We start from the raw sequence: 23,995 nt of genomic DNA, 5'->3' as shown, positions 1-23,995 counted from the left end.
AGGCGCGATTCCGCGCCGCGTTTAAGTCTTGGGCAGAATACGCACAAGGCCAGATATGAGAGGGAACGCCCACATTTTAGGCTTACTCCACCCAAAGTGCGAACATGGCTAAAAGACGCACAAGTGATAGACTTAAGTGAACGGCAGAAAGGGCACAGAGGGAAAAGTGCGGAGCTGAGCGGCTTTTCTAACTTGAGCATATGGGAGAATAGCAAAGCAAAGCAAATTTATTTATATCGCGGATTTCACACACAAGGTAACTCAATGTGCTTTACATGATTAAAGGCATTTAAAAACAAAGAAAAAACAGTTTTTAAACATTTCAAACAAAGAGAAAAAATAAATAAATAAAAATACAATTAAAACAGCATACAGTACAAGAAATATCATTTAAAAGTGGAAATGCTCTGAAAAAGCATGGGAAAAAAAGAAGAGTTTTTAACCTGAACTTAAAAACATGCACACTTGGGGCTGACGTTACTTCTGTTGGCAACTTATCAGAATCAGAATCATCTTTATTTGCCAAGTATGTCCAAAAAACACACAAGGACTTTGTCTCCGGTAGTTGGAGCTGCTCTTGTACGACAACAGACAGTCAATTGACAGAGAACATAAAGACATTGAGAAAAACAGTCACTGAGCAATAAAGGGTTGCAAGTTATCTGGTAATGCCGGTAAAATATTTTATTTTATTTTATTTTTTTTACAATTGTGCAAAAAGATGCAGAGTTATCAAGCACTTACAGCAGTTTGAAATGACTAATAGAACAATAATCTGGTGCAATGACCATTGTGCAAAGGGCGCCGAGACGTCAAGAAATGTATGGAGTTTAAAGTGACTAGTAGTGCGATAATCTGGGACAATGTCAATTGTGCAAATGTTGCAGATGCTACTCAGTCGATTGTGCAAATGTTGCAGATGCTATTCAGGCACAGGAGTGGCCAGTATTGGTCAACAACAGATACGCAAATAGTGCAGCGTGGCAAGACTACTACAGTGAGTGCACGAGTAATGTGTAATTGGCCCGACAGAAATGTTACAACAAACTCAAGACAAAAGAATTGGCAGCATGTTGCAATGGAATTGTAGGTTAGCTATTTAAGAAGTTGATTGCAAGAGGGAAGAAGCTGTTGGAATGTCTGCTAGTTCTAGTTTGCATTGATCGGTAGTGCCTACCTGAGGGAAGGAGCTGGAAGAGGTGATGACCAGGATGTGGAGGGTCCAAGAGGATTGTACACGGTCTTGTCTTAGTTCTGGCAGCGTGCAAGTCCTCAAGGGTTGGTAGGGGGTACCGACAATCTTTTCAGCAGTTTTGATTGTCCGTTGCAATCGGAGTTTGTCCTTTTTTGTAGCAGCACCAAACCAGACTGTGTTGGAAGAACACGTGGCAGGCCGTGCTTCCTCAAAAGCCGCAGGAAGTACATCCTCAGCTGGGCCGCTCCACTTCCTGTCGATATACAGACTCGTAACCGTCTTTGATAAGGCCGATGACAGTGGTGTCATCTGCAAAGTTCAGGAGTTTGACAGCCGGGTGCGTTGAGGTGCAGTCATTCGTGTAGAGAGAGAAGAGCAGCGGAGAGAGGACACAACCATGGGGTGCCCCAGTGCTGATGCTGCGTGTGGATGAGGTGGCCCCAGACTGACCTGCTGTGTCCTTTTCAAATCTGCAGTAGAAAAGTATAAATCTGCAGTAGAAAGTATTCAAGTCGTTGGCCAGTCCAGTATTGTTCTCAGCTTGGGTGATCGTCGCTTGTAATTGGTCAGCGATTGGAATGCATGCCAGACTGATTTAGAGTCGTTAGCGCTAAACTGTTTTTCCAACTTTGCTGCATAGTTTCTCTTTGTAATGGTAATTTCTTCAGTCAGTTGGTTCCTAGTGCCATTATACAGGGCCCTGTCCCCGCTCTGTTATGCGCCCTCCTTAGCTTGGCGAAGTTGCTTAAGTTTGGCAGTGAACCACGGCTTGTTGTTATTGAATGTGCGAAATGACTTTGTTGGTACACATACATCTTCACAGAAACTAATATAGGATGTGACAGTGTCCGTATATTCATTTTCAAAGACACTCCAGTCTGTGCAGTCTAAATAGCTTTGAAGTTCTATCTTTGCATCGTTGGTCCACTTTTTCACTGTTTTCACTGTAGGCTTCGCGCATTTAAGTTCTTGCCTGTATGTCAGTATTAAGTGAATTAACCAGTGGTCAGACGAGCCCAGGGCTGCACGAGGTATGGCACGGTGCGCGTTATTTAGCGTAGTATAGCAGCAAAAATTTTATTTTCCCTGGTAGGACAGTCAATGTGCTGCTTGTATTTAGGGAGTTTGTGGTTGAGTTTAGCTTTGTTAAAGTGCCCGAGAATAATGAGGGGTGAGTCCAGGTGTTTTTTTTCAATTTCATTTACTCGTTCAGCGAGCATTCGTTCGTGTTAGCTTGAGGCGGAATGTAGACACTAGCGATAATGAATGATGCGAACTCACGAGGCGAGTAGAATGGCTTACAGTTCAAAAACAGCGACTCTAAATGCGGGCTCCAATGTGTGCTGAGCTCTGTGACGTCCGTACACCATTTTTTTGTTGATATAGAAGCATATCCCGCTGCCTTTTGTGTTCCCCGATGATTCCATGTCGCGGTATCCCCGGTGAAGGTGGAAGCCGCGAAGCATGAGGGCGCCATCGGGTACAGCCTCACAAAGCCAAGGCTCCGTAAAGCACATGGCGGCTGAACGTCCGAAGTCTTTACTGGTCTTTATCAGAAGATAAAGCTCGTCCATTTTGTTGGGTAGGGAGCGTAGATTTGCAATGTGGATCGACAGAAACGCCAATCTGTATCCTCTCTTGCGGAGCGTCACTTGGATGCCGGCTCGCTTCCCTCTGTGGCGCCGCCTCCGTCTCCATGCCCCAAAGACCGCGGTCGCTGCTCCGGTAAGTAACTCAGGGAAAAAACTGAGCGTATTTGCAAAGGTTGATGAAAGAAAGTCCGGAGTAGCCTCCTTGATGGTTAGCAAGTCTCCCCTTGTGTAAGTCAGTCATGTAATGTCTCCAAAGACGACCGAAAAACACAAAAACAAAAACAATACTAGAGAGCGCGTAATCGAGGCGTCCATACGGGTAGGCGCCAGCTTGAATTTTGTGTGCAGCATAAAAGCTAAATGCTGCTTCACCATGTTTGACATGAGTCTGTCGATCTCAGAGCTCTACTGGGTTTATATTCCATTAGCATTTCATTCACGTATTCCGGACTTAAACCGTTTAGTGATTTATAGACCAGTAGCAGAACTTTAAAATCTATTCTAAAGATGATTGGAAGCCAGTGTAAAGACTTTAGAATTGGAGTAATATGCTCTGACCTCTTTGTTCTAGTCAGAACCCGAGCCGCAGGATTCTGAATGAGCTGCAGTATGCAATATGGATATTCCACTACTGCTCGTACTAAGGAGAAAAATAAAATGTGGACACTCTATCAAAATGTGTTCCCTTTGCTCACATTGTAAAGTGACTGACAGAAAATGCTGAATTAGATAATGATAACAATTGTAGGCCTACCTGTGTGTAATATTTCAGGTTAGCCATAGAATTGTTGAACACCTGAGCATTGTGATTTTAAACCTGGCACAAGACAACACACGTTTGCCACAAATCAGTTTTGGAGGTGAGTTGACTTTACCTCTCCCTATTTATTTATTTATGTTTTACATCATATTGTCATCTATTGATGTTGGAAAAAAAAGTAACATGCCTTTTTTGTTTTGTTGAAAATCTACTTAAGCACAGGAACCAAGTGTTCGTACTATTAGTAGTTAAGTAAAAAACGTATTAGTAATTTGTTACTTCATACTACCAAATCCAAGGACACCACAGTGAAGTGTGAATAACTACATTTACAGTGCATTCCCTCCTGTCCTGGAATAACTGACACACATGAAGATTACCAGAGAGAAATAAAAACAGAAGGCAGGCAATCCAGTAAACTAAATGGAGGAAAGCTAGTGTTCGCACCTGTCCCATCAATTTCATAAAGTGATCCCCATTGAACTGTACACTAATGATCCCAAATACACGCATCATTAAGTCCCAGCAGCCTGAGCAAGTACAACCCCAAATACATTTGGGTGAGAATCAACCCCACCAAGAATCATAATGGCACCCTGCATTTGTTCTTCATCCTCCATGAAACAGGAAGTAGCCGGCTAACTAACAGATGGGGGAGAAACACAAATACGGAGCTCCATGCCTTTTCTTTTCATTTTTATAAAGCATTTGGCCTTGGTGGAAGTCTGTGCGGGACTAAATGACATTCTTGTTATATTTGCTCATGACAGCCTTGTCAAAACCAGCAGGTGGCACCTACTGCATCATGTTTCTTTGCAAAGTGACATTGCAGGCTACTGGCCTGACCTATTACAGAAGTTCTTCTGTCCCCAACTGCAGTTCAGCGCCGGTTTGTGACGATTTATGGCCGTCACAATCCTCTAACACGCAATACAATTTATGCTATGCATGAACACTTTCTTAAAAAAGGATTTCTTCCCAATGCCGCTTCAGCTTTATTACTCTCCGAAGCATCGGCTGAATCGAGCTTTTGTTGATGCTGAGTTCTAGCGCAGCCCTCCAAGTACACATTTCCTGGTTTTGCGCGAATGCCTGCTCTAGAAGTTCTGTGTTTTTATGAGTGGTGGTGGTAGCAGGCCTTCCATCGTGTAAATTGTATTACACAATGGAGCAGTCTGTTGGCCATAAAGCTTCTCAAACTACATTTCACTGCATAACTTTGTAGTTTTTCTAAGCTTATCATTCCTTTGCCAATGGCTCACCATTTCTCACTGGAGCAGCATTGCAAAATTGCAGACTGCAGTTCAGCACCAAGATTCATGGCTGTCACACTGCATAGTACCATTTACGCTACCCATGGCAAGTTTCTCGAAAGAGGATCTGATCTTGACAAACCACGGCAGATGAAAACACCCATGGCAACTTCTGGTTGTTAAAAGGCCTCAAGCAAATTATGATGCTCAACAACCTGAAGTTGGTACCTGGTAAAGGTTTATCACTCTCCGAAGCATCTGCTGAATCGACCTTTTGTTGATGCCGAGTTCCAGTGCATCCCGCCGAATAGACTTCACCTGGCTTTGCGTGAACACCTGTTCTAGACTTTTGGTGTTTTCACGAGTGGTGGTAATAGCAGGCCTTCCGCTGTGTAGTTAGTCAGGAAACATGGCTGTACATCTAAATTATCCGGGTCATTTCATTCTCAGGGCATTGAATGGATTTCAACTCGACTGTTCTGGTTGTCTTTAAGCTTCTTTATACTCGCGCGGAAGGCGACCGCGCTGACGTCACTGCCGCTATCCTGCTCGCAATTTGCCTTTAAACTCGAGCGCAACTCACACGCGCTGTTTTGAAAGTGTGCTGCAGTTCTCCAAGTCGGGGGTGTCGCTAGGGCTGGTGTTGGCTAGGACACCACAGGGTGGAGTTTCCTCTGCATTTCTTTGGCCATTTCCGGTAGCCGTTTTTGTCACGTACGTGGTTAGGGCGAAGGCGAGTAACGCAAGGCAAGAACATGGTGGACCCAATTGCAGGGAAGCAGGGAGGCAAGGCAGGAGTGCGGGAGTCTCAAAATAATAATATTTAATCTTCAAAAAGGGAAAACAAGGATATTGGCTAAAGCAAAACTGAACGAAGTCCCACAACAGATAATCAAACCAAAGTAACAAAGAAACACTTGAATATCTAAAACTGGAAACACACTATGACCTGTGAGTAAGACGTGGAATAGATAGGGAAAATGACACCTGACAATGACATACCACAATGATAAAGACAACTGACGACTATGACATGGCAAAGACATGTGACAACGACAATGAACCGACAAGAACTGAAAGAAACCAGGGAACTAAATACAAACAAATTGACGAGACAACGAGGAACACCTGGACAAGACACAAGTGGCTGGAGAGAGCTGATTGGTCGACACAAAGTAGACGAGACCAGGTGGACACAACAACCTAATGAGCACACGACAAACATGGAACACAGGAAAACATGGAACAAAACTAAACACAACCCAAACCAAAACACAAACCATGACAGTTTTTCCTTTCCTTTCCGTAACAAGGAACAAAGCAACAACAATGGCGACCGTGGAATAGAGTCTGCTAGAACAAATGGACCTGGATGACCAGATGATACGTTTAATTATGCTGCAAAATCGATCGAGAAGGCGGAGGAACGCTGAATACATCATCACAGCATGTGACTGAAACGTACCAATCACGAGAGATGATCTCCGCGCCATTCTATGCGCAGCAACAATTTTTGGCGTGTGTGCGTCAAGGTACGCAGAGGGGCCGCATGGGCCAATTCGTCGGCAACGTGAGGCGTTGTCAGCCGCGCGACTGCGGGAGTATAAAGAGGCCTTTAGAAGTGTCTCATCCGACCGGGCTTCATCAGTTCATGCAACATGGCTAAGTTAGGACAGAACTAGCCTGAGTTGATGTTGAAAAATTCAACTGTTTATGCCTCCAAAACGTCGTTTAAGACAACCGTCCAGTTGCGATAAATTCAATTCCCAGAGTACAGCCACAAAGCGTCTCAAACTGGCGCTGAAATGCAGTCTGCACTGCTTGCAAGGCATCAATTTTCCAACACTGCTTCAATGTCAATTGGCTGGCGAGCTATGGGCACTAGAATGATAGCTTCATCAAATTACTGACATTGCCTATACTGCTCAGGCACAATTTCCTCGAGAATTGCAGTTTCTAGTTAGGTGTTATTTTTAGGTATATTAAATTCATATTGCCACTTTGATACTTTTATCCCTTCTTAAAGCATCAAAGGCCTACACTGCATGAATCCTTTTTGCTAATTAGTGCAAAACATGATCTGAGAGGACATTTTTTTCCGATTAAAATGTTGTTTTTTGAAAAAAAGACGTTTCATATTTGTGAAATAGTGTGTGGCTTGCTCAAGGTAAAAGTTGCCCTCCCCCATCTAGTGTAGTTAATGAAGTCTTTATTAAGGCTTAATGTAATCAGTGTTCACTGAAGCTTGTTATGTAAGTGTGATGCAACTCTCAGTGTGTAAAAATACACATTGTAGAAGTTGGAGTCATTGATGGACGCGTGAACGCAGACGTGGAAATTTCCTTTTGGCTATTTTCACAGTGGTTGAAAATAAAAGCATAAAGGGCATATGTCATTGAAATTAATTATTCATCCTTATTGCGATTAGTATATTTTGGGTTGAAAGTGTTTTTTATTTCATTACTTTATTTCTCCACAAATACTTTAGACAAACTGTAATGAACAATAACGATCAAGTTTAAAAAAATACTTTTTTAGTCTTCCAACAGAAAACAAACGAGGAAAAAAAAAATAAAAATATTAGGCCACCACCCCACATTTCAGCGCTCATAATAATTATTTTTTTTGTTTCTGCTGAGAAACGAATGTTAAGGATTGTATATTACTATCAAAATACAAAGTTTTTATGGTCCACATAAAGTAGATAGGCAGCACGGTAGACGACTGGTTAGAGCGTCTGCCTCATAGTTCTGAGGACCGGGGTTCAATCCCCAGCCCCGCCTGTGTGGGGTTTGAATGTTCTCCCTGTGCCTGCGTGGGTTTTCTCCGGGCACTCCGGTTTCCTCCCACATCCCAAAAACATGTATGGTAGGTTAATTGAAGTCTCTAAATTGCTCCTAGGTGTGAATGTGAGTGCGTATGGTACTTTGTTTATGTGTGCCCTGCGATTGGCTGGCAACCAGTTCAGGGTGTACCCCGCCTCCTGCCCGATGATAGCTGGGATAGGCTACGGCGCTCCCGCGACCCTTGTGAGGATAAGCGGCTCAGAAAATGGATAAAGTAGATATAGATATGACACTTACAGTAAATCAAAATTTGTATGAAACAACAGCACCAACAGTTTTCACCTGCATTTCACAACATATCAAAATGCTCTCTAACTCAGTAAATTGGAGAAAAATCGAAGCAGAACATGCAGCTTTTCTACGAGCTTTTGAAGGGGCTCAAAGACCTTTGGGACAGTATTTTTTCTCAAACTTGGGAACGTCAAACTTGCGAAGGCAGCCTTTGTAGTTCATGTAACGGATCTTTCCGAAAACAGGTCTCTCTGCCCATCCTCGGTCGTGGATGCCACAAATAGACCACATACAACCTAAAAGGCAGGTCCAAAGTTGAATCATAGAGGACAATGATTGGCTTAACCTTACAAAAGAATAGGAAGCGATGCAGCTTACCCACAAATCCGTTAGGGTCCTGGCCATCCAGCTCGTAGCGATCGTTGAGGTAGAGAGCGATGGAGAGCGCCTCCTCTGGTGAAGAAGTCCACTCGAGAATCTTTTTAGCCCAATACATCCTCAGGAAGCCATGCATCTTGCCCTCAGAGACCATCTGATACTAAAGAAAGGATGCAATTTACAATCACTATCATGACTACTTAAAACATAAAAGCATCAATTCAAACCGGACACAGAGTAATCTATAGCAAAAAAAAAAAACTCTTCTTTCAGCAGAAAAAAACAGTTTGTATCTCACTTTTTCCATTCTTTAGTAATTAGCAGTAGAACATGGGTTGGTTTCAACAAAAACACCGGTTTCTGACCGAAAGCTGAGAAAACAGCCTTTTTTTGTGAAAAAAAAATGCATGTCAAGCACAACTGTGAATTTACTTTACTATACCATATGCTCTGAAACAACAAAAACAACACTGAGATAGGGCTTTTTGTGGCAAAACATATTTAAAGATATACAACATAGAAACGGTTAGAGCGTCTGCCTCACAGTTCTGAGGAGCGGGGTTCAATCCCCAGCCCCGCCTGTGTGGAGTTTGCATGTTCTCCCCATGCCTGCGTGGGTTTGCACTCCGGTTTCCTCCCACATCCCAAAAACATGCATGAATTGGAGACTCTAAATTGCCCGTAGGTGTGAATGTGAGTGCGAATGGTTGGTTGTTTGTATGTGCCCTGCGATTGGCTGGCAACCAGTTCAGGGTGTACCCCGCCTCCTGCCCGATGATAGCTGGGATAGGCTCCAGCACGCCCGCGACCCTAGTGAGGAGAAGCGGCTCAGAAAATGGATGGATGGATATATGGCACTACATGATTGGATTCCCCCCTCCTTGAGCCGTCACCTTGTCGTGGTGGAGGGGTTTGTGTGTCCCAGTGATCCTAGGAGCTAAGTTGTCTGGGGCTTTATGCCCCTGGCAGGGTCACCCATGACAAACAGGTCCTAGGTGAGGGACCAGACAAAGCACGGCTCAAAGACCCCTAATGATGACGACAAACAATGGACTTCGTTTTCCCTTGCCCGGACGCGGGCCACCGGGGCCCCCCACTGGAGCCAGGCCTGGTGGTGGGGCTCGAAGGCGAGCGCCTGGTGGCCGGGCCTGCACCCATGGGGCCCGGCCGGGCACAGCCCGAAAGGGTAACGTGGGTCCCCCTTCCCATGGGCTCACCACCTGTGGGAGGGGCCATAGGGGTCGGGTGCAGTGTGAGCTGGGCGGTGGCCGAAGGCGGGAACCTTGGCGATCCGATCCCCGGCTACAGAAGCTGGCTCTAGGGACGTGGAATGTCACCTCTCTGGCAGGGAAGGAGCCCGAGCTGGTGTGTGAGGTCGAGAAGTTCCGACTCGATATAGTCGGACTCGCCTCCACACACACCTGGGGCTCTGGTACCAGTCCTCTCGAGAGGGGTTGGACTCTCTTCCACTCTGGAGTTGCCCATGGTGAGAGGCGCCGAGCAGGTGTGGGTATACTTATTGCCCCCCGGCTCGGCGCCTGTACGTTGGGGTTCACCCCGGTGGACGAGAGGGTAGCCTCCCTCCGCCTTCGGGTGGGGGGACGGGTCCTGACTGTTGTTTGTGCCTATGCACCAAACAGCAGTTCAGAGTACCCACCCTTTTTGGAGTCCTTGGAGGGGGTGCTGGAGAGCGCCCCCGCTGGGGACTCCATTGTTCTGTTGGGGGACTTCAATGCTCACGTGGGCAATGACAGTGAGACCTGGAAGGGCGCGATTGGGAGGAACGGCCCCCCCGATCAGAACCCAAGCGGTGTTCTGTTATTGGACTTCTGTGCTCGTCACGGATTGTCCATAACGAACACCATGTTCAAGCATAAGGGTGTCCACACGTGCACTTGGCACCAGGACACCCTAGGTCGCAGTTCGAGGATCCACTTTGTGGTCGTGTCATCGGACTTGCGGCCGCATGTCTTGGACACTCGGGTGAAGAGAGGGGCGGAGCTGTCAACTGATCACCACCTGGTGGTGAGTTGGCTCCGATGGTGGGGGAAGATGCCGGTCCGACGTGGCAGGCCCAAACGTATTGTGAGGGTCTGCTGGGAACGTCTGGCAGAATCCCCTGTCAGAAGGAGTTTCAACTCCCACCTCCGACAGAACTTTGCTCATGTTCCGGGGGAGGCGGGGGACATCGAGTCCGAGTGGACCATGTTCCGCGCCTCCATTGCTGAGGCGGCCGACCGGAGCTGTGGCCGTAAGGTGGTCGGTGCCTGTCGTGGCGGCAATCCCCGAACCCGTTGGTGGACACCAACAGTGAGGGATGCCGTCAAGCTGAAGAAGGAGTCCTATCGGGCCTTTTTGGCCTGTGGGACTTCTGAGGCAGCTGATGGGTACCGGCTGGCCAAGCGGAATGCAGCTCTGGTGGTCGCTGAAGCAAAAACCCGGGCATGGGAGGAGTTCGGTGAGGCCATGGAGAAAGACTTCCGGACGGCTTCGAGGAAATTCTGGTCCACCATCCGACGTCTCAGGAGAGGAAAGCAGTGCACCACCAACACTGTGTATAGTGGGGATGGGGCGCTGCTGACCTCGACTCGGGACGTTGTGAGTCGGTGGGGAGAATACTTCGAAGACCTCCTCAATTCCACCGACACGCCTTCCCATGGGGAAGCAGAGTGTGGGTTCTCTGAGGCGGGCTCTCCTATCTCTGGGTTTGAGGTCACCGAGGTAGTTAAAAAGCTCCTCGGTGGCAGGGCCCCGGGGGTGGATGAGATTCGCCCGGAGTTCCTAAAGGCTCTGGATGTTGTGGGGCTGTCCTGGTTGACACGCCTCTGCAACATCGCGTGGACATCGGGGACAGTGCCTCTGGATTGGCAGACTGGGGTGGTGGTCCCCCTTTTTAAGAAGGGGGACCGGAGGGTGTGTTCCAACTACAGGGGGATCACACTGCTCAGCCTCCCTGGTAAGGTCTATTCAGGGGTGCTGGAGAGGAGGGTCCGTCGGGAAGTCGAATCTCAGATTCAGGAGGAGCAGTGTGGTTTTCGTCCTGGCCGTGGAACAGTGGACCAGCTCTACACCCTCGGCAGGGTCCTCGAGGGTGCATGGGAGTTCGCCCAACCAGTCTACATGTGTTTTGTGGACTTGGAGAAGGCGTTCGACCGTGTCCCTCGGGCAGTCCTGTGGAGAGTGCTTCGGGAGTATGGGGTACCGAACCCCCTGATACGGGGTGTTCGGTCCCTGTACGACCGGAGTCAGAGTTTGGTCCGCATATCCGGCAGTAAGTCGGACTCGTTCCCGGTGAGGGTTGGACTCCGCCAAGGCTGCCCTTTGTCGCCGATTCTGTTCATAACTTTTATGGACAGAATTTCTAGGCGCAGCCGAGGCGTAGAGGGGGTCCGGTTTGGTGGCCTCAGTATTGCATCTCTGCTTTTTGCAGATGATGTGGTTCTGTTGGCTTCATCAAGCCGTGACCTCCAACTCTCATTGGAGCAGTTCGCAGCCGAGTGTGAAGCGGCTGGGATGAGAATCAGCACCTCCAAATCTGAGACCATGGTCCTCAGTCGGGAAAGGGTGGCATGCCATCTCCAGGTCGGGGATGAGATCCTGCCCCAAGTGGAGGAATTCAAGTATCTTGGGGTCTTGTTCACGAGTGAGGGAAGAATGGAACGGGAGATCGACAGGCGGATCGGTGCAGCGTCTGCAGTGATGCGGACTTTGTATCGGTCCGTTGTGGTAAAGAAAGAGCTAAGCCGAAAGGCGAAGCTCTCAATTTACCGGTCGATCTTCGTTCCTACCCTCACCTATGGTCATGAGCTGTGGGTCGTGACCGAAAGAACAAGATCCCGGATACAAGCGGCCGAAATGAGTTTCCTCCGCAGGGTGTCCGGGCTCTCCCTTAGAGATAGGGTGAGAAGCTCGGTCATCCGGGAGGATCTCAGAGTAGAGCCGCTACTCCTCCGCATTGAGAGGAGCCAGATGAGGTGGCTGGGGCATCTGATTCGGATGCCTCCCGGACGCCTCCCTGGTGAGGTGTTCCGGGCATGTCCCACCGGGAGGAGACCCCGGGGACGACCCAGGACGCGCTGGAGAGACTACATCCTTCGGCTGGCCTGGGAACGCCTCGGGATCCCCCCGGAAGAGCTGGATGAAGTGGCTGGGGAGAGGGTAGTCTGGGCGTCCCTGCTGAAGCTACTGCCCCCGCGACCCGACCCGGATAAGCGGTAGAGAATGGATGGATGGATGGATGATTGGATTCCAGTTGACAAATATAAACATCCACGGCAAAGAATGAGTTAATATAGGCAATCAAAAAGGGACATAACTTTTTTGTGCAAATTTTCCACAAATAAACAGTTGCCAGGTGGTTTCATGAAATGTCCATCTTTTGTCAAAATACGATCAAGAATTCCAGCACACTTCTCACCACCCTTTTCTTTAAATACCCGTCAGTCGAAAACGTTCCATGTATGTACCAATTATCAGAATCTGTGTTTTACATGATTTGATATATTGTGTTTCTGTGTAGTCTGGTTCTAACGTGCAAGGAAATAAAAACATCTAAATGTTTTGTTTACAGACAGATTTTCTGACAGGGGCTCACAAAAAAATAACTTTAATTTCACAATTCATGGCTTGGCAGGCACTCCACAGACACGATTATTTGTAAATAAGGAATTAAAAGTTTTCCATGATTTCCGTCCGTCCAATTTGTCTTCATTAAGGTCGCGGGTGAGCTGGAGTCTATCCCAGCTGGATTTGGGCGAGAAGAGGGGTACACCCTCGACTGGTCGCCAGCCAATTGCAGGGCATACATTGACAAACAACCATTCACATGTACATTCACACCTGTGGGCAATTTACTGTGTATCCGGAAGGTATTCATAGAGCTTCATTATTTCCATCACTCCAATTTTGTATTTATTTATAGTAAGTTACACTCTTCTTCCAAAATATATTAAATTCATTTTTCCCCTCAAAATTCTACACCCAAGACCCCATCATGACAATTTCAAAGTTTTTTTGTGCAAATTTTCATGTGAGCCTGTAAGCATAACCAAGTCATTTTAAAGCTCCTGTTACCAGATCAATAAAAAGGATAAGGATTTTTCCAATTTTAAAATAGTTTTTTCAATCTGTGACACACCGCACACATGAAGATAAAAAAAAAAGTAGGCATTCAACAGTTGTGATTGTGTTGTGTGTGGTGTGTGCCGATAATTTCAACACAGAGCACCGCACAAATAAACATTCTGTTCCCCCAAAGGTGCAGAAACAAGACCTCCGAGGAAGAAATCTTCTGCGATCATACGTAATCTCACAAAAACGAAGACAAGCAGGCAATTCCGGGTATCCACCGATGTTTGCCAAGTGTTTCCGAAGGACCGGAGGCAGGAGCATTGGCAAATGCCGTTGTCGTCAAAAATCTACTTGCTTTGGAAAATACATATTGCCGTCTGTGGAATCCACTTTTATACAAAAAAAAAAAAAAAAAAAACATGGGGTAAGACATGCATGTTTTTATTGATGGCCATTTTCTTGTTCTTCAGTCAGGTCGCTTCTTGATTGGTTAAATTTCACGGCGTCATGACTCAGGGAGATGTCGGCTTTCCCCACAGACAGGAAGATTTTTGGTGCCGTAATTCGTGAGTGCACCAGTGGGGTGTGTGAGTAGAATTTTGAGGGGGAAAAAATGAATTCAATCAATTATAGAATAAGGCTGTAACATAAAAAATGTGGAAAAAGTGAAGTGCCCTGAAAACTTTCCAGATTTTTCCTAACACTTACCATGCTGCGCCTTTCCATTATATTCCCCTTTTAATTTAGGAAAAACGTTATACCTGAGCCGCATTCCACAGCTTGTCATGCGTATTGGCTTTCTCCAGTTGCTCTCGGGTGTACAGATAAGGCCTCTTGTCCTTGGCGTGATCTTTCAAGCTCTTTTGAGCCCATTCGTAAGCGCCTGGAAATGTATGGCACAAAGGGAAAAAAAGTTGTCATTTCAGATGCACTCAATGTTAATGACTTGATGGACTGACAATGGAGGATTCATCTATTTTGTGAGTCACCACTTTGAATGAAGACAAATTGGGCACACTTAACAATGAAGAACTTTCTCAAATAACAAATGTATTAGTCAGTCATATGTCATAGAATGTTGACTTTTTAATATATGTAAAAAAAAAACGTAACAATTGTACTTTTTTAACAATGTATGATTCATATTACAATTTGGAATCATTAACAATTGTATTTATTCTTTGGCATGGCTCGGTTAAGAACATCGACAGTCTAAATTGTTGATTAGAAAAGTTTTGTGCCATTTGTTATGCTCCTCTAGTGATTTGCATTGTTAACATTGGCCATCAGCTACGTTAGTGACATGATGGAGTATAAAAAACATTTATTGCATTGCTCATATTGAACTGAGCAGCCCGGATGTATTATATGATGCTATAGTTACCATTACACTTTCACGCTTTGTCATCAAACGGTACCCTTCATTGGTGAAATAAAAAATAAAAAAAGCAAAACACACTTGCAAAGTTAATCTTCACAGTGCATAATTAGAAACGAAACATTTAAGATCTTAACAGACCTTCCACACTGTCATATTTGTCGTTGTAAAAGCAGAAGTTGTCCGTTAGCTCTCTGCGCACTACCAGCTCTTCGATGAAGGGCGCCACCGATTGACTGGCGTTCTTCTCTCCGTGCTGGACTTGCAGTGCCACACGCTGGGCGGACAGGCATCCTGATGGGATCAGTCACGAATTTTCACAATATCAGGAAGGAGTTACAAGAGCACAATACAGTGAACCCCCTACTAAATCTGCGATTAAGTGCGGTAGTAAATATGTGGGGGTCCACTATAGTTGAAAAAGCATGTTTGACTAAGTTTAACGGTGTTTAATTAAAAAGTTTAAATGGGTATCAGGCGAGTGGTACGGATAAAAAAATGAAACTAAATAAAAATACATCCATGGTTTCTCTATATCACGGACAAATGTGGGTTTGGTGTTGAACTGAAAACTGGGCCGTGCTTATGCCACGTGGATGCAAGCGACAAGTATTTGCATCTCTTCATGACACACTGCTGAGATCAACAGCTCTCTGGAGAAATCAATAGAAGAGCACTGTGACAAAAGCAATCCAGCGCTTCAAGGATAAGAGGCAGCAGCATGATCGCGCGGGAAATTGCTACACAGCCGCATTATGGATTGAGGTGGCGTAGAGCGATTGCAATGTCGGCGTGACTAGAGGTCCATTTACACAGAATGCGTTTTTATTGAGTGAGCCCCTTTCGGAAGCACTTAAACCTCCAAGTGCAGCTGTTTTTTTTTTTTTTCCCCACACTTAAATTGGTGAAAAACAGACTTGGAGTGGAAAAGTGTACTCTTCAGTTGCATCATATGTACAGCATGTACAGTGTTCCCCTGCATACTCACGAATTTACCTGAAAGTTCTTTTTAACCTGTTATTCGCTGAAAATCTCACCTAATCGCAGTTTTTTTACTCAGCCCAAAGCCCTTTCTAAAATAAAAGTATTGCTTTGCTGCCATAACATGAAGGGGGGAACTACATGTAGTCAGCCCATGTTTAATTGAAAAAAAAGGTGCTTTGCTGCCATCTTGTGGCATCAAAAGGCAATGACAAATCTTTTTGTGTGAGTCAATTACTTGCGGATTTTCGCTATTCATGGAAGGACTTGGTCCCCATCCCAAGTGTCCTGACTTATGAGTTTTTTTAGATACGAGCTGTCATTTGGAAGATTTTTTTGGGGCATGAGATACAAGCAAAAATTGGAGTTACAAGAGCTAGCTATGCTAACAGTGAACTTCACAACAAGCAGCAGTTTGGCAGATAGTGAACAACTCTTCAAATAAGATGCTCAGTGTGCTTGCTTCAAGCTGTTTATTACCATTCCCAGTTTAAGTTTAGTGTAGAACGACGCATAAAACAATGAGAATTATTACACATTGTGTACTTAGCCAACCAAAAGCCGAAGGTCACAACAGAATTTAGCCTTGCAAAAGTCTGCAACCTTAATGCTAACACACAATACAAAACGCCATCAACGAACTAACGAAACTAGCATTGTAGTTAGAACTTTTAAAGCAACAGCAAATGTTGCATCATCACAATACAACAATACTCAGGCATATATTCTTTAGCCTCTTAAAAAAACATCTTCTATTACTGCAGCATACTGGAGCAATTGTGACCATGTTCTTCAAGAATGCATGTATGCAACTATTATGCTGCCGCCTGGTGGCCAAGCCGCAGAAACCAGTAGGACCTGCACAATGTATTAAACCATAAACTCATGATGCATAAACTATTTAATTCTTTAAGTTTAATTTATGTTATTACCGTAGTTTTTTTTTTATTTAAAAAGACAGTAACGTGTGCCGTTTTTCGTATTAAGAATGTTACACATTTTTTTCTGGGGGGTGCTGGAATGTATTTTAAGGCATTTTCATTCATTTTGATAGGCAAAGTTACTGAAAGATGTATGTTTTGAGTTACAAATGTGGTCATGTAATGACTATAACTCTTAAATGAAGGCACCACTGTCTGTGAATTTCTTTAAAATATATGTGTTCATACAAGACATAACAGTGTGCCTAAATCAACTATTTAAGAACTGTGACCTTGGCCAAGTAAGATTAGGATTCAAATCACAGAGACCCACGCATGCAAGCTTGTGTATGCATGTGTTCAAATCATCTTTCTTCTACTAACCAAAGCGAATCCAAGGGGAGAGTTGGCTGAGCGCAGCGGCATTGGGGTCATTACGTTGAGTGCCAAACAGTTTTAGGCGAACGTCGATGAAGGATTCCAACATGGCCATTCCTGACATGGTGCCTGGCTGGGCCCACTCTGGCTCATCCACGGTTCGGTCAACCTGCAGGGAGGCCAAGGTTTTGGCCCATTCTACTGGCTGGAAAAACAAACAAAAAACATTTACAGTAAATGACAATCCACTGCTTGAGTGATAATTCTTGTAGAGTTGTAATAGTGTTTAAAAAGGGAAGAAAGTCATTTGTTATGATAAATTCATATTGTTTAGAGGGAAAAAAAGTTATGTTATGACAATAAAGTCCGATTTTTTTTTTAAGAAATAAAAAAACTCAATTTTTACAAGAACAAAGACGCATTTTGTCGGGGTAAAAAGTCGTAATCTTACGAGAATGAAATCTTTTCGCAGGGTCAAGTTGTAATATTATGATAATACTTATAATACTATAATACTTTGGTCATACTTTAACAAGGGAAGAAAGTCAATGTTATAATAAATTCAGATTTGAGGGGAAAAAGTCATTTTTCCAAGATAATATCATGATATATATCAAAGTCAAATTTCAACAAAGGAAAAAAATTCCGAATGTTACAATAAACTTGGAAGAAAGCAACTGTGATGTTATTGCAGTAATCTTTATTTTCATCTAATATTTCTTTAAAGACAAAATAAATCGTAATCTTTACGGCAGTAAAGACGGATTTTGTTCGGTTATAATCTTACGAGAATTAAATTGCATTTTTCCAAGACAGTCGTAATATATTATTAAAGTCAAAGTTTTACAAGAAAGTTATGTTTTAATTGTTTAATTATGATGCTAAGGTCAAAGATTATTGAGGGAAAAAGAGTAATTTCTTCTTTTCCTTTCAGCTTGTCCCATTAGGGACAAAGCATGTCATCCTTTTCCATGTAAAACTGTATCCTCATCTCTAACACCAACTGCCCTCATGTCTTCCCTCACGACATCCATCAACCTTCTCTTTGGTCTTCTTTGAGCTCTCTTGCCTGGCAGCTTCATCCTCATCATCACCAATGTACTCACTCTCTCTTCAGGACAGGTCCAAACCATCGAAGTCTGCCCTTTCTAACTTTGTCTCCAAAAACATCAAACCTTGGCTGTTCCTCTGTTGAGCTCATTTCTAATCCTATCCAACCTGGTCCCTCCTAGAGAGAACCTCAACATCTTCATTTCTGCTACCTCCAGCTCTGCATTCTGTTGTCTCTTCAGTGCCACTGTCTCTAATCTGTACATCATGGCAGGCCTCACTACTGTTTTATAAACTTTACCCTTCATCCTAGCAGAGACTCTTTTGTCACATAACACACCTGACACCTTTCTCCACCCGTTCCAGCCTGCTCGGACCCGTATCTTCTCTTCCTTACCACACTCACCATTGCTCTGGACTGTTGACCCCAAGTATTGAAAGTCCTCCACCCTCGCTATCTCTTCCCCCTTTAGCCTCACTCCTCCCCCTCCATCCCTCTCATTCATGCACATAAATTGAGTCTTACAGTCCTCACAATGTCATCTGTAAACATCATGGTCCACTGGGATTCCAGTTTAACCTCATCTGTCAGCCTATCCATCACCACTGCTAACAGGAAGGGGCTCAGGGCTGATCCCTGATACAGTCCCATCTCCACGTTAAACTCCTCTGTCACACCTACGTATAAGCACACCTCACAGCTCTTCTGCGGCCCTCGTACATGTCCTGTACTATTGCAACATACCAAGCTTTCCCATCACTTCTTCATCACCCCTATTTCCTTCACCAACATGTCCATTTACAATCTGCACCAATCACGACTCTCTCTCTGTCTGGGATACTCAGAACTACTTCGTTTAGCTCCTTCCAGAATTTCTCTTTCACCTCTAGGTCACATCCTACCTGTGGGGCATAGCCACTAATTATATTATACATAACACCCTCAATTTCAAGTTTCAGCCTCATCACTCGATCTGATACTCTTTTCACCTCCAAGACATTCTTAGCTAACTCTTCCTTTAAAATGACCCCTACTCCATTTCTCTTCCCATGTACACCATGGTAAAATAATTTGAACCCTCCCCCTAAACCTCTAGCCTTACTGCCTCGCCACCTGCTCTCCTGGACACATATCATCATGTCAACAAAGTCCCGAGCTTTTCCTTTCATAGTCCCCAAATTCAGTTCTAGGCTCTGTACTTTTCTCTTTTATTTCTGCCTAGTAACCTGCTTTTCACCTTTCCTTCATCTTTGACCCGCAGTAGCTGAATTTCCACTGGCGCCCTGTAGGTTAACAGCGCTGGTGGCAGACGGGCCACGACCAATTCGGTATGGAATCTTTGGATGTTTGGCAAAGTTTTAAGCCGGATGCCCTTCCTGACGTAACTCTCTGCATTTATCCAGGCTTGGGACCAGCCTACAGTCTCATAAGGCTGTATTAAGAAACATTTTCATATCGTTGAAAAAAATGCCTTTTGTTTCCTGAAAAAAAACTTAATTTCTGTAATAATACCCCTTTAGTTCTTAACAAAAAAAATAAAAATAAATACTTTATTCAAGCAGGGATGAGGAGTCATTGCTTTCTCATAACGTACATTGGCTTTTTTGGTCGCTGTGTAGGGGTGCTTCTCAACCACGGGAAAATCAGTGAGGAACTCTGGTAAAAGTTTTGTAAGTTTTCCCCGCATTGTCCTGGCAGCATATTCAAGTTTGGGAGATGCGACCCAGCATGGAACAATATTGTGGGCATCAACCTGTAGAACAAAAATCAGGTCCCAAATTATAAAGACAGTTTATGAAGTAATAGTGACTTATGGTAAACAACAGATAAACCAAACAGAAATAAACCAAACATGGTTTTCACTGCGAAGGCATTCAGGGAATTACAGAATCCAATTATCTCCAAGCTTTTTCAGTTACCTGAATGAGTGGTACATCATCTGGAAGACTCTTTTTCACATCGTCCAACCACTTCAGAGGCTCCCTGAGGGGCGAGAAGTCCGTCACAACCGCTCCAAAGCCACGGTTGGATACAAAGCCAGGCAGCACTTTGCCTGCAGAGCCGGTCAGTAAATGGAACTGGATATCTAAAGATTTGCATTCCTGTTGGATGACAAGAACAGAATGTTTTAACCAGGGGCGGGCTGGGCAGTTGGTACCTGGGCACTCTCTGCCTAGGCTTTTGGCAAGGACATTGTTAGATAAATTGTAGAAGTTATCATTTATTTGCTTAGCTTGCATTAGTATTATGGACGATTTTAGATGTCTCGCCTTCGAAAAGATGACTCAGCATCATCCGATGGAAGGGCGCCTGGACCAAGGACGTGATCGGATGTGGTCGGGTCGGGACAAGTGTTGGTCCAATATTTTGTGTTGTGTCTTATTGCTTAGAATACTATGTCTGGGAAAACCCCTCTTATTATCAAATATTATGTGTCGTGTCTTATTGTTTAGAATACTATGTCTGGGAAAAACCCTCTTATTATCAAATATTATGTGTTGTGTCTTATTGCTTAGAACATTATGATTTGTAAATCCCTCCTATTTCAAATAAATGCAGGAGCGGGGGGGGGGGGGGGGGGGGGGGATTGTTTAGAGCGTGTTGAGAGGCTGTGATCTGAACAATCTCCCATACGCCCTCCTCATGAGAAAAAGAAACCAGTGTCTTCATTCCTTTTGTGTCTATTTTTTATAATGTTGGGTAAGATAAATCCAACAGACATAAATGCCTTAATCCACCTCTTAATACTACTGCTACCATGTGCCAATTATAGAAGTATAGGACAGAAGGACAAATTTTAAATCTGATTGGTTGAACAGTCCCATTGCTAATGCTAATTTTCAATTTAAAACTTTGGAATTTCAACCCCCTTCATGCATGCACCTTACTTTAGATAAGATAACATAAATATCGCAGGGGACCTCCGTTTAAGTTACAAAACCATTTCACTTGTTAATTTTCTAAATATTATTTTCGATGGGGTAGGGAGATTCTGTGCCAGTGTCGTTTTGGGCATGGATGAAGTGCAACTTTCAATAACAGTGCCAAAACGTTTTTGTGGGGGCCCCTTTTTTCAAGATGGAAAATAAACATTTCTTATTTAATTTAGTTGTTTAGTTGTTTTTTATAGTGTCAAATATTTGATTAACATGAGATTAACTACAAACCTTCCACATAGATTAGTATTTTAGTGGAGTCCCACCACTATCAAAAATAACACTGACATCAACATCTTAAGTCAAATTTTTGCGATCTTACAAATATGAAAATTTACCTCGGTTGTTTGCAATCACTAAAGAGCACAATATACATACGTTGAGTCGCTGAGGTTCTAATTAGAGGTGCAACAATGAATTGATTATCAAGTTAACTGACAATTATTTTGATATTGATTAACTGTTTAGAGACATTTTTTTCACCTACAATTATTCAGCCTCTCAACAGTAAATGATCTCCGATTTCTGCAGTCCTCCATAAAAGCAGACTGATTATCTTTTGTATTTAATGAAAATAAGACATTTGCAACCATCTGCTTTTAGTTTGGAAAACAATGATCAATATGGGCAGCACGGTGGGCGACTGGTTAGCACATCTGTCTCACAGTTCTGAGGACCTGGGTTCTACGACGGTACTCTGGTTTCCTCCCACATCCCAAAAACATGCATAGTAGGTTAATTGAAGACTCTAGTGGCCCTTAAGGTGTGAATGTGAGTGCGAATGGTTGTTTGTTTCTATGTGCCCTGCGATTGGCTGGCGACCAGTTCAGGGTGTACCCCGCCTCTCGCCCAAAGATAGCTGGGATAGGCTCCAGCACGCCTGCGACCCTAGTGAGGATAAAGCGGTACAGAAAATGGATGGATGGATTTTGTACTTCATAAGAACATACAATAATGACATAAACAGAATGTAAAGAATTAAACATGTTTTGCTTAAATTCAATGGATATTGTGCTGCTCCTTCTGTTGTGCACACCTTGGCCATCTGGGGGCATCATAATACAGATATACAGATATACATGGAGATTTTCTGGTGGTCACAACTCATTTAGCTGCAGTAATATGTAAGAGACCAGTACAGGGTGTACCCCACCTCTCGCCCAGAGTCAGCTGGGAAAGGCTCTAGCACGCCCACGACCCTAGTGAGGATAAGCGGTACGGTAAATGGACGGATGACCAAACCAGTAACTGAATCACAATCCATTTATGTTAGTGAAACGTCTGCACTCGCAAATGAAATGTGAAATAATGTCCTGATTTTTGACTAAAGAGATGGAAATTAAATAATGTTTTTTTTTTATCCAATTCATCTATTAAATATGAAACTATAATCAACAGATTAATTTATTATTAAAATAAGTGTTAGTTGCAGCCCTAGTGCTAATTTTTGTATTCAAAACAAAACGTGCTGCATTTTTGGCTGTGTAAATCTGTGAATTTTGTATTTACATTTCTTTTTTATGTGTGATATTGCGATAATAACAATAATCGGGATGACTTGGGCCATATTCGTGATACAAAATGTCCTCTCGTGCTGTGCTGCAGCAACATGTTTTCCAAAATCAGAAAAAGAACAAAACCAGCCATGCAGGTTACAGTTGAATCCTAAACACAGAATACATTAGTGTACCTTTTCAACTTCTTCCAGACCTTTCAGCATGAAGCTGTAATGTCGCAGGGTGGACAGCTCGGATTTGGGGGCAAACAAGCAGAAGCAGACGTGAAGAGGCAGGTTCTTCTTCGAGGCAAGGCGTTGGGCGTGGATCAATGCCCAGTTATCTAGAGAAAAACAGGTCTCATCATGTTATAACAATGACCATAAGGAAGAGCTGACTGTTGTTGTTGTTTTTTCCTCATTGCATGATATCATGTGTTCACCTTGTACTCTCTGGTCCCTCAGCATCCAGTAGAGGACCCCTTCCGAGTCCTGCTTTGTCTGTTGCGCGTCTGATATCAATCGAACACGTTTCTTGTTGACTTTCATGTCCTTATTGTTGGACCTGTGTTGTTTAACAAGGTCTTGCAGCCAGCCTGTTGCCTTCTCCTTCTTGCCCTCCTTGGTGGAAGCCAACTTCTGCTGCTTGGCACTGGGCTGAGCAGCAGCAGAGGTTGCTTTGCGCTTTTTGTCAGACATGGTAGCAAATGATTGGGTCAGGAAGGAGAAAAATGACCTGTGAAATAAGAAGGTCAATGAGGAAAAATGAATACTGTTGAAAACCAATGTAAGACAATGCCACGAACTCACTCAATGACTGTTCACTCGTGTTTCAACTTACTTCCTCGTGACACAATGCCTCATACACGGTGAAAAGGAAGTCACAAAAGAAGTCGAGAATGAATTAGAATTAAATGAAATAAATACACTGCGCTAGCTGTAATGTCCACTGTACACGATGATGCCGCGTGAGCTGGTTTGAGTTTACACAAGTGCGTGACGAAAGTGATGACGTCATTGTTTTGCAACAGTGGGGCGCGTTCGATTTGGCTTGCCTCGACTCCTCGGCTTCAACCTCAACGAGAGAAGACCGGCGTACAAAAGTACAGTGCGACTGTGTCCACTCATGGTTGTTAATTTGAAATAAAGAGTCTTTTATGAACTACAACCATGACTTCCTCCCTCCTTTAGCTGTACACTTAGTCACAGCAACAGAAAACATCTTGTGCAGTGGTGAGAAGTGATGAAGTACGAATAAATTTACTGTACTTCAATACATTTTTTTCAGGTGTCTCCACTTGAGCATTTATATTTTTGACAACTTTTTACCTTTACTCCCTTCAGTTGAAAAAAGATATATTTTGTAGTCCTTTTACAAAATACTTTTGTCAACTTCCGCGGATGATGACTTGACATAAAAAAGACATAAATCGAAAGAAGTCAAGTCAAGTTGATTGATTGAGATCTTGTGGACCAGGGACCATTACCGTCCTTGACGCAACACATAAGCAGAAGCAAGATATTCCCTATC

The 23,995-nt window shown here is 44.0% G+C and overlaps 1 protein-coding gene across 3 annotated transcripts; it reads right to left on the bottom strand.

The window, feature by feature from the left end:
- Positions 1 to 211: 211 nt before the first annotated feature.
- cpdp (CPD photolyase) lies at positions 212 to 23,765 on the bottom strand. 3 transcript variants are annotated; one of them, XM_061798041.1, is made up of 10 exons: positions 23,306 to 23,752; positions 22,908 to 23,200; positions 22,660 to 22,808; positions 19,953 to 20,135; positions 19,628 to 19,786; positions 16,989 to 17,187; positions 14,845 to 14,997; positions 14,087 to 14,208; positions 8,256 to 8,415; positions 212 to 8,173 (listed from the first exon to the last, which is right to left on the bottom strand). In XM_061798041.1, the coding sequence occupies exons 1-10, from the start codon at positions 23,326 to 23,328 to the stop codon at positions 8,025 to 8,027; spliced, it is 1,590 nt and encodes a 529-aa protein (XP_061654025.1). In that variant the 5' UTR covers positions 23,329 to 23,752; the 3' UTR covers positions 212 to 8,024. The 3 variants fall into 3 exon arrangements, with proteins under 3 accessions (XP_061654025.1, XP_061654026.1, XP_061654027.1); XM_061798042.1 differs by having other exon boundaries at positions 23,275 to 23,401; XM_061798043.1 differs by lacking the exon at positions 14,845 to 14,997 and having other exon boundaries at positions 23,306 to 23,765.
- Positions 23,766 to 23,995: the final 230 nt, after the last annotated feature.

Source organism: Phyllopteryx taeniolatus, chromosome 14, assembly GCF_024500385.1.
Source record: "Phyllopteryx taeniolatus isolate TA_2022b chromosome 14, UOR_Ptae_1.2, whole genome shotgun sequence".
Taxonomy (NCBI): Eukaryota; Metazoa; Chordata; class Actinopteri; order Syngnathiformes; family Syngnathidae; genus Phyllopteryx; species Phyllopteryx taeniolatus.
This window is presented reverse-complemented; position numbering and strand designations above follow the sequence as displayed.